Genomic DNA, 10,749 nt, shown 5'->3' with positions numbered 1-10,749 from the left:
ATTGAAAAAGTTTTGAATTGTCAAAATCCTCGCTTAGTCATTCTAGGTTAAAGTTTTCATTGAAAACTTCTATTACAATAATGGACAGAGACAACTAATTACTTGTTTTTTTACAATTTATAAATTTTGCTCGGAATTTTATAAGGCATTCAAAATTCTATGATTGAAAGCTCATTTCCCTAATAACGATATAATAAACAGTCATATAAGTAAAAGGTGTGAAAATAAATGTTCCTGTCATAAACAATATTACCTACGGGCAATATCCACGTACTTAATCCTATTGATTGTTAATCACCAGTAAACCACACTATGACACGGCAATTAACAACTTGCAGTTATTTTCCATGAACAGTTTTATTCAATTTTAAAAAGTAAATTATCACTGATATTCGATATATTTATTATTGACTTAATCAAAATACTTGTATCTTCTTTCAATAAATACACGTGTTATGTTACAATGTTTATCGCTAGTCAACACCATACTAGAACTGCATAACATAACCGGATATAAACATCCGACTCCATACACATTTCTCTGGATTATTCTTCGTTAAATTCTTAAATTCGCGGTTCGCTGTGACCCACGAAACACACGAAAATTGGAATATCACAAATAAAAATGAATCCACAGTATACATCTCTGTGATTTTGATATGCATTTAACTTGCTGAAGCGATCAAGGATAAATCCGAATTTCCATTGGAATGAAAATTTAACATGCATATTAAAAGCACGGCAACAAAATAGAAACACTTCATCAAATATCAGGGCAGACCAGTAGCAACTAGCTATACAAAAAGGATCCTAAGTTAAGGATTTACTCGTTGCACGACAGCTAGAACTTGACCATATACTTAGCAAATACGCCTACGTATTTGGTCACCTACGTAACCATATTATATATTCATAAGAATCATACTTTTTGTGCTATTTATCTTTTTAATCGGTTAATTGTCTGTTGACATGTTTTTGCTGAACAAGCGAAACACAATTTTTGTCTACTGGGACCACGAGACTCGTCAAAAAGATATGTTAGGACAAAATCACAGGCAATCATTTATAATTCATTGATCACTTAACCATTCCAGCAAACACATATTGTCTGCATTTGACATGACAAATGTCTTCCACCAGTAAAACAATAGCGATCGTAACATTCTCACTTGTTATTACGCAAATATGTTGTCAGCAATCAGAATGAACGACTAGCTAATTTCTTGCTGCTAACGCAGTGCACTAACACACTATAATTGCAGCAAGAAATTAGTCAACAAAACGTTAATATCGTTTGTGTATTTAAAGCTGGATCACATTAAATAACAAATATTCGGGTACGTAAAGGAAAGGCTTGATGGATCTTTCTTTTATCGTTTTTAAATACATTTCAGACATACTTTGGCATTCAAATGAATTCTGTTGAAATTAGCAATTCTTACAGTATAATTCTTGCAGATAGTCAATACAATCAGTTTTCAATTCAAAAAGTAAGGAGATGAAATATGAATGCCAATGAGACATCAATCTACCAGAGACCTGATGACTTGGATGTAAGCAACTATGGGTCGTAAGTCCCTGTACGGTCTTCAACAATGAGTAAAACCCATAACGAATAGAAAGATATAAAACTACGATATGACAAAATGTTAAACAATTTAAAAAGAAAAACCAAAGTCCTGATTTATGATTGAAGAATTAACGAAAACATATCTGACAGACAGCCAACAACCACAAATATTGACATAACGTAGGAAGATACTGCTAATACAGTTGGAAAGGGATTTACTATTAAGATAGACACGAAGCACTGAACACAACTACCAAGAAGACAATAAAATACAAAGCAAAAGAACTCTCGGTTACTCAAAGCTACTGCAAAGCCAAATACAACTAGTAAATATATTAAGTGTTCCAGACAAGTGTCAGTCAGTACACGACCAACCAATAAAGTGTAAAGACGTCATGAACTGGCTTAAAAAGACGACATTATGCAATGAGAATATATAAATATCGACCGGAAATAGGACCATAAGTGTTCATGTCTGAATTGCAATACATCTTTAGTTATGTATAAATTTATTAAAACATTGTAAAACAAAATCTATGTTCAACTATCTTACTACTCTGTAAAATTGATAACCTAAGAATAAATGTATTCAAGTGATCAATAAATTTACATGGATGGTATCTAAATTCACGGGCTCTTTAACGGTAAAAAGCAGGATGCGATATCCTGTTTGTAATACAGTTTCCATAGCTACAACCAAATGTTCAAGCTAAATCTTTGTATCTTTGAAGAATTTAATAAAAGGTTTCAAGCTGTTTGATGTAACAAAATCCCTGAATTAATAAGTTAGTTGTTATATTTAAATTATATTCATTGAAATCTAAAACGTCCTGTACCAAGTTGGGAATACGACGGTTATTTTCAGTAATTCTATTGGTTGATACAGTGTAAGGTGTAGTTTTGTCATGTTTTATTGACTTCCCCCTTTTGAGTTTACCTCAGAGTTTGATATTTTTTAATACATTTTCAGACACGGGCATATACATGTAAGTATTAACTCAAAACACTTTCCCTATACTTATATATGTTACAATAATACTTCATCCATTTGTTACAGCAGACTCCCATGAACAACATATGGGATTGTCAATCTTTTAAGGCATGAGTTAACCTTCAGATGGCGAATTTACCCAGTTTGTACTATTTGATTGCGCTGTCTTCCTCACATTTTGTTTTATTCGTAGCTGTAAGATGTGAATATTGAACATGCAATACAAATAAGCATACATAAAAGTTCAAGCAATGAGAGTCGCACATCCTCCATTTTGGAAATATTGTTCGCTTTTCGCCACTCTCTCATAAAGAAATGTATTTATAAACGTTTTATTAAGTTGTGTTTGAAAGAAAGTTGAATCAGTGTTATGCTGTCGAGATATTTTTCTTAAAAAAAAATTTTCCATACAATTTCAAGCATTCCTGTCGAAAAGTTCTATCAAAAAGACAAAATACGATAGGATTGGCTGCATTGTTGACAAAATATCCGCGCACTAGAATGTTGGATACTGGTCGGACAATATTTTGATACATTTTAGGATTTAGCATTTTGATCATTAATGTGAAAACATACAACATATATCCTATATAGGAAATAGCGGTTGCCATCATGAGGCTTATTGTTAGTCGAATCGTATTTCCAAGATTGTGTGTTGAATGAGTAGCCTTTTTCTTTTCACTGTTAGAAAGTTCAATGTGCACTTTATTTATTTTTTCCTCCCCATTTTGAATAGTAGATATTACCTGGGTGGTCTGCGAATGTAAATTGGAAGACGAATCTGGTTTCTTCCCTAATGATTCCCTCCAATCTTTCCGAATACAAATTTTAAACAGTATTCTTCCATATGAAACGATGCACATGACAACGCCAGCTGAACCTATGATTACTAATATAATGTAATAAACTCCTACATTAAGTGTACACTGATACTTTGTTAAAATTTCACAATTCTTGCCGGTCAGGCCAAAAATGTATGTTTCTTTTTCGTTCAGACCATAAAATATAACTGCAGGAATTGACAATATCGTGGATAATCCTATCAGACTGGCAGATATGACATTCGACCTTTGTGAATTAGCAAATAATACGGGCAAGTTTTTGACAACTATCTTATATCTTTCAATAGCAATTGAAGTCAATAAACAGCCGGAGGCCACTGTTACAATGTGATTTAGAAATCTAAAGAATTTACAAGCACCGACAGATGAAAATGTGTAGTTGTATCGGATATCAAAAATCTCAAAAGGCATACAAAACAAACATGCTGTAAGATCAACAAGGGAAAGCCAAATGATAAAAACTCGAACGGAATATTTTGCCATGACAGGCGATAACTTATATACTAAGACTGTGTGTATATTGCCAATTGTTCCTACGATTGACATAAATAGCAATAATATTGTAGCTGGTATCCCTTTGTCCAGAAAGTGATGGTATTCTATTTCTCTCAAACTTGTAAAAGTTCCGTTTGTAAAATTTGATGCCATTCTGAAATGATATAGAAGAAAAATTACAGCTATTTCATCTCTTTTCATTTCAACAATATAAGAGAAATATTTCAATGAGGTATGGTATTTGCCTTAAGGATTTACATCTGTGAGGAGCCAAAAATTTCTAGAATTAAACTTTTTTTCTTAGCCTGGGTTTATATGACTGTAAAAAAGTAAATGATGGAGAAAAAATCATATGATGGTGCACTTCTTTTTTTTCTTTGGTCAATTGAATGTGTCCCATTTTAAAGATTTTCCCATTTTTATCCTTTTTTACCCATTTTTGGGCTTCTGTATTATCATGAAAAAAATCACAATTTCACAATTAAACTTTTGTTCATACTCTCACTAAAGACGAAGTGAACCAATCTGAATAAATTTAACCTAAAAACACTATAGATTGATGTTGAATAGTTAGATAAAATATTGTTGCTTTTTTGTGTCAAATAGACAGTGCTGTCAATTTTGTAAATTTGGGATTTTTCTCGTCTTTTTTAGAACAAAAAGCACATTTTTCAACTTCTTTGTTATAAATAATTGAAAAAATACATATCTTAGAATTCTTAGAAGAAAAAAAATATATGGGATGTACATTTTTTTGTTAAAATAATAACATTTTGGCTGATGACACTGACCAGATTGGTTATAAAATTTCTAAAATTTTATTAATTCAAAACTACTTATTGTAAGTACACAATTTTTTCACAGAATTTAGTTTGATAATAATTTTTTTTTAAATTTATTGATCATGTTGATATTTTCTACTTGTATCTCAGGTTTTGGAAATAATTCCCGAACTAGATTTCAACGAGGCTGAAACCTCAGAAGAATACATCCTTAAATCAACGATTCAATTTATATTTTTCTAGCGGAATGTAACATTTTTATTGGCGAAAATGAAACATACAGTGATGATTTGGTGAAGAACATGTAAATGTTAATTAAATAGGAACCCTGATTTGTGGTAGACACCGATGATAAGCCAGATAATTAATGTGCTAGTTCACAACATGAAAGTTCAATTCACAACAGTTCTCAGGAAGACATAATATCCTACCGCATCCCATTATTCTGAATCTGAGCCGACAAATATTTGCTCTCACTCATAATTGCCGCGTTCCTAACGTCGGAGCTCTTACAAATTTTTAAGGTTGTGGTTTGAGCACTCTTGCTTCCTCCACCAATAAAAACTTACTTCCAAGAAATACCCAACAGTGCTGAAAGTGGGGTTGAATACCAATCAATCAATCAATCAATCAATCAATCAATCTGGAATTCCGCATTAGAGGGTGTTTGCCGAATTCTTTCTAACGTACTGTCCTCTATTGCAAATGCGTCTGAAACTGTCATTTTCATTGCATAATACATACCAAGATGAGGTTGGACTTACTTATATTAAACCAGAGACATACCGCTATTTTGACATTTAAACAAATAACATTTACGATACCTATTTGCATGCACCAGATGCGCAATTGGCAATAATGTCTCTTCAGTCATGATTGGGATTGTCATATCAGAAAATTCAAAACCTAGTACAAACTTTGGAAGAGCTGATCACAGCAAAAAGGGCCTAATGTGTAGCCAAATCCGGATAAGAAATCAGAGCTTGGCATGAGGGATATATATTTATTTATTTAAGATGCTTTCCAAAAAATTTGAAGAAGATGTGATATGAGTGCCAATGAGACGACTCTCCATCCAAGTCAAAATTTATAAAAGTAAACCATTATGGGTCAAAGTACGGTCTTCAACACGGAGCCAAGGCTCACACCGAACAGCTAGCTATAAAGGGCCCCAAAATTTACTAGTGTAATCCATTCAAACGGGAAAACCAACGGTCTAATCTATATAAAAAACGAAAAACGAGAAACACTTATGAACCACATCAACAATCGACAACTACTGAACATCAGATTCCTGACTTAGGACAGGTGCAAAAAATGTATTGCCAATAGTTAATCCATGCATTATTATTCTGTCGGTTGGAAAGAGTTCGAGTTTTACAAAGCAATGCTTATTTTTTTCGAATAATAGCTACAATATTGTTTTGACGAGAACGGCATGCCATATACTTCGATTTACACCCGTTCTTACAACCCTGATAGTACATTGGCTAAAGCATGTACATAAATAGCCAACACAATCATTGCCACTTTGATAATATATTTACTAGATAAAACAAAATCACATTTAATTAACCCATTTCTCTGACGTCATTCTATTGTTCTTACAGTGGATTATTTTTCAAGAATCCACTGACCACTTCGTTAACTTAAGATAACTTATTTTATAACTTTAAACTTTTAACTTACGATTTTTATCCTCTCAAAAACGAGTGGCATATGAAGTGTTCGAACTCGCGCGTATTTTCTTCATAATCAGTAGAGTCTTCAGTCTATGCATGATACCACTATACCACGAGTGCTCACATAAATAAATATTTAAATAACACTCTTAAAGCGCACAACTGTCAATACATGTCAATAAACTGTATTTCTATCTCAGAGATAATTCGCTTTTGTTATCTAATAAAATATATATACTATGTCTGGATTTGTTCATGCTCTTTTCAAATTTATTTATATCACGTCATTGAACGGACTCTAATTTGAATAAAGTGTGATATATAAGCTACGACCGTAAAACTACTTCTTTGACTGTAAAACCAGAAACAAAATCATCGCCTTTAAATGAAAATGAAGTATATAATACCTCTAAGAGAAAAATTTTACAATGAAAAAATTCCATTCCGGATACAAGGTTCGAACTTTGCACTGTTAATATCACCGTTATGACATTCGTTACCAACGACTAGACGATCACGTCTATGAACAGCTTGATGGTAAGTTTATGAAATCAAGATAATTATTCATTGTACATCCGTAGCAAGAGCAATTCTGAAGGGGATTCAGAATGCGTACCTCAGATAAAACTAGTTTATTGACCGGTGAACGATATATGTCAAATGTAATAACGTTTAAATAATCGTAACTTAATGAAACGGAAACAGTTTAAACAGATTTAAATATAATTGTTCAATTTAAATCGTAAGTACATAATTTTAATATTTAAGGAAAGCAACATGAATTTGAGCATCATGAAATGGCAGATTTATGGCATCTACCCTATCAATATTTGTTTGACTAAGAACGGCTTAGCGGTGTTGAGTCTTCAATAAACTAAAACATGTTGCTCAATATTATATATATAAATTTTGAAGGTTCTAAATTTTGGTAATTAAAATTTTTTAACTTTTCAAAACAAGATAAATAAATTCTGTATATTAATATATGTCTTTTTGAATAAATTAAATATACCAAAATCTATTCGATATAAATAATTTGTAATGATTAAACATTAAATGAAATATGTATATACAAAACTAAAATCTGGTGTTAAAAAGGGGAGCTAACACCTTATTTAAGTTATCTTAAACTTATGTTAACTTGTCAAATGTCTAATTATAGATGCGAACCGTGTGGATATAATCATTTCCAGCTATGATAGAATAAAAAAGACAAAATACGAAACTATTTTTATGAAATATCGTTGATTCATTGTCAAACGTAAAACAGGCAGTCGTTTTAATAGAAATGGGTTAAGCTAGAGAATTGATAAGAAGTAGTAGATTCGAAAACGATAATCAACTTGCGACTAAAGTCGCTCGTTGATTATCGTTTACGAATCCACTACTTCTTATTAATTCTCTACTACGGAATGACTGTAATATTTTTCTGTCTATGAAGAAATAACATAAAAAATGTGGTGCACACTGAATAACCCTCGTTTCGGGTTATTCAAAAATGTGAACCACATTTTTTAGGATATTTCGAATAGACATAAAAAATATTACAGTCATTCCTTATGATTTGATTCGAAATTCCATTTTAAAGGAGTAAATCATGAAAAATACGTGATGTCACGGTCACATGACAAAATAATGTCTACGAGCTGATAGACAAAAAACTTTCAGCCAATCAGAAGACGTGTTACATCCAAAATTAAATTATACACCCATACGTCTATGTTTTAAAGATGTCAAGAAGTTTTTTGAATACTTATTTCTTACATTCGAAGTCAACCAACATCACAGTCCAATCACATAAAATGTTAATGCTGTTAATTTCTAAAACCTAACTTTTAGCTTATTATAATTTGGATGAATTGTTAATTGAAAATTTGAAGAAAAAAAAATCAATATTATTTCACTGGGTAGTAATTATTTGTTTGAAATTAAACGTCAACTCAAATGAAACACAAGTTATTACTGCAAATTATATCCGTATACCATGAAAGTCTGTACGAGGCACATTATAAAACAAATAACCAACATTTGCTTACCTTACTTAATATGCCATACTCACTTTCCACTTGCATTGCTTGCATAACTCGACTTGTTGTTTATGTTTTCGTCCTAAATATGCGTGTATTACATTTTTTGTCATCCGACATTCAACATGACTATTAAGAATATACCTTAGTTTGATTACCGCGAAAAATTTGTTCGAAATTATCTCGATTGACAGATATTTATTCAAATATAAAAATAAGAAGATGTTTTGCCTCCAAAGGTTACAATCTTCAGTCAGACGACATTATTTCTGAAACAGGAAATTATTTTGAACCGATTAAACTTTCTGTTACATTTAACATGTTTAACAGCTGTTTGCATATATTTGAGAAAACCTAGTCAGTACTTTGAAAATACAACATGTATTACACAATCGATTAATCGACCAAAACTTATTGTTTAAATTATTTCCTTGTTCCTGTTATTTGTTAAAAATGTTTTTCCACCACTTTATGTCACAATAGTTTAGAATAGCTAATTGTGTCATTGTTTTTAAATGTATTTGATGTGCAAGATAATAAAATCAGAAAATACCAGTTTCAATTGAGCTTTAATTACAAGAAAAACTTCCAACACATATTTTTAATATTCCTTTTGATAACCTCCTCATCAAAGTATCTGTTTTTTTTTTTTTTTATTAACTGTATCAAAATGATTGGTTCACCATTTAAATCCATGTTATTATACGTCAACTTAACATTGGCACAATCATCATTTCTACAAAATATGTAAATAGGTTTCCGTCCGAAGTCCTACTATATTAACGTCCATTCATGTTTTGTTTTTTTAAAAATCAAAAACTAAAGACAGAAACTCAATTTTTGAATCAATTGGTTTTGTCGTTTATTGCAGAGTGGTATATGAAAATTTAGATTTTTAGACTGTTGTCTCTTTTCCTGCATAGCTATGTTAAATTAAGTTTTTTTTACATTTTTAACTAAAAGTATTTATGGTTTTGATATATTTAAAGGCGGTCAGCAAGGTGACATTTCAAACTCATCAGTCGAAAACAAACTGGCGACGCCATAGCAAAAAAATCTGAAAACGACGAAAAGACGATCAAGTCGATAAAACACTAGAAAGAAAACTAAAGACTGAGCAACACGAGCCCCATCAACACCCATGGTAAACTCATGTGTCCCAAAAAATTTACGATTGCACACCTTATTGTAAGTACACCTGATTTAGTATCATGTACTTTCTATCAGCAGAAACATACCTTAATTTTATGGTAAATGATAAACAAAACATCAGACACAGCGAGGTGTTGTGTGTGTAACATGTGTGTAAAACTGATATTCACCTTCTGCTGCATTAGTGGCACCCATCGTCTTGATAGTTTTGACAACAAATGTTGTCATAAGTCGCGTACGCTGACATCAAAAAACTAAATTAAATACAATATCACGTAAAATCTCACATCAAATATAATTTTTGTTTACAGCAGTTGAAGATAAAGATAATATTATACAATTACTGTCTTTTAATTAGGTAAATGTGTGGTTTTATTGACTTTTGAAAAACTGATATTCACTGAGGCCAACGGCCGAAGTGAATCTCACTAGGTTTTTCAAAAGTCAATTAAACCACATATTTACCGAAACAAAAGACAGTAATTGTTTAATTCCATGTTCTGAGCGAGAAAAATATGTATAAAATAGCAGTTATTTACCAAAACCAACTAAACGTCAAACATTGTATCGTTATTATACACGTAAAAGCACGCGACATTTTGCGCGGTGAATATACTTTTTCCGCAGGTGAATATGCTTATTTATTCAAAATCCCATTCATATAGAAAAACCTACTAAAGTTCTATCAATATAATATAATATTATTTATTGGCACAGTTATTTAATCAAATGTGTTACTATTCGATTATTTGTAATTTATAATATAGGACTACCAAATCTGATTTAGCATTACAAACATACCTGAATAGATCTTCTAAAGCCTTTCTGTAAGCTTATAGTTGTATAATTTATTCTGCTACATATGACAGAAGTTTTACTCTTATTCTATGGTTGTCAAGTAAATATTAAAATATGTAAGTGGTTTATCAATCATATACCTACACGCCTTTTAAATTGTTTATCCAATGAAAATTTATATTTTTACACAGCGTTAACTGGTATTCCTGTACTTTGTTGTTTTTAACCACTGTAAAGTCCGGTAATTTAAAAGATAGCAAACTGTTTTTCAATTTTCAAATCAATAAAATGTATGTGTAGTGCAGGGTTATAGAATTGGGAAAGACCAATATGAAATATGCCGTAAATTCAAAAAAGCACAGACAAGGAAACAAATATTCTAACAGCTTCCGTATTACAGTTTATATTGT

At 31.4% G+C, this 10,749-nt stretch overlaps 1 protein-coding gene across 2 annotated transcripts; it reads right to left on the bottom strand.

Annotated features, from left to right (window-relative positions):
• Positions 1 to 2,465: 2,465 nt before the first annotated feature.
• Positions 2,466 to 10,420, bottom strand: LOC127723729 (cholecystokinin receptor type A-like). Of its 2 annotated transcripts, none has more exons than XM_052230479.1 (2): positions 10,343 to 10,420; positions 2,466 to 4,052 (listed from the first exon to the last, which is right to left on the bottom strand). In XM_052230479.1, exon 2 carries the CDS (start codon positions 4,049 to 4,051, stop codon positions 2,930 to 2,932), a length of 1,122 nt encoding a protein of 373 aa, XP_052086439.1. In that variant the 5' UTR covers position 4,052; positions 10,343 to 10,420; the 3' UTR covers positions 2,466 to 2,929. The 2 variants fall into 2 exon arrangements, with proteins under 2 accessions (XP_052086439.1, XP_052086440.1); XM_052230480.1 differs by lacking the exon at positions 10,343 to 10,420 and adding an exon at positions 8,399 to 8,725.
• Positions 10,421 to 10,749: the final 329 nt, after the last annotated feature.

Source organism: Mytilus californianus, unplaced genomic scaffold (genome assembly GCF_021869535.1).
Source record: "Mytilus californianus isolate M0D057914Y unplaced genomic scaffold, xbMytCali1.0.p SCAF_13, whole genome shotgun sequence".
Taxonomy (NCBI): domain Eukaryota; kingdom Metazoa; phylum Mollusca; class Bivalvia; order Mytilida; family Mytilidae; genus Mytilus; species Mytilus californianus.
This window is presented reverse-complemented; position numbering and strand designations above follow the sequence as displayed.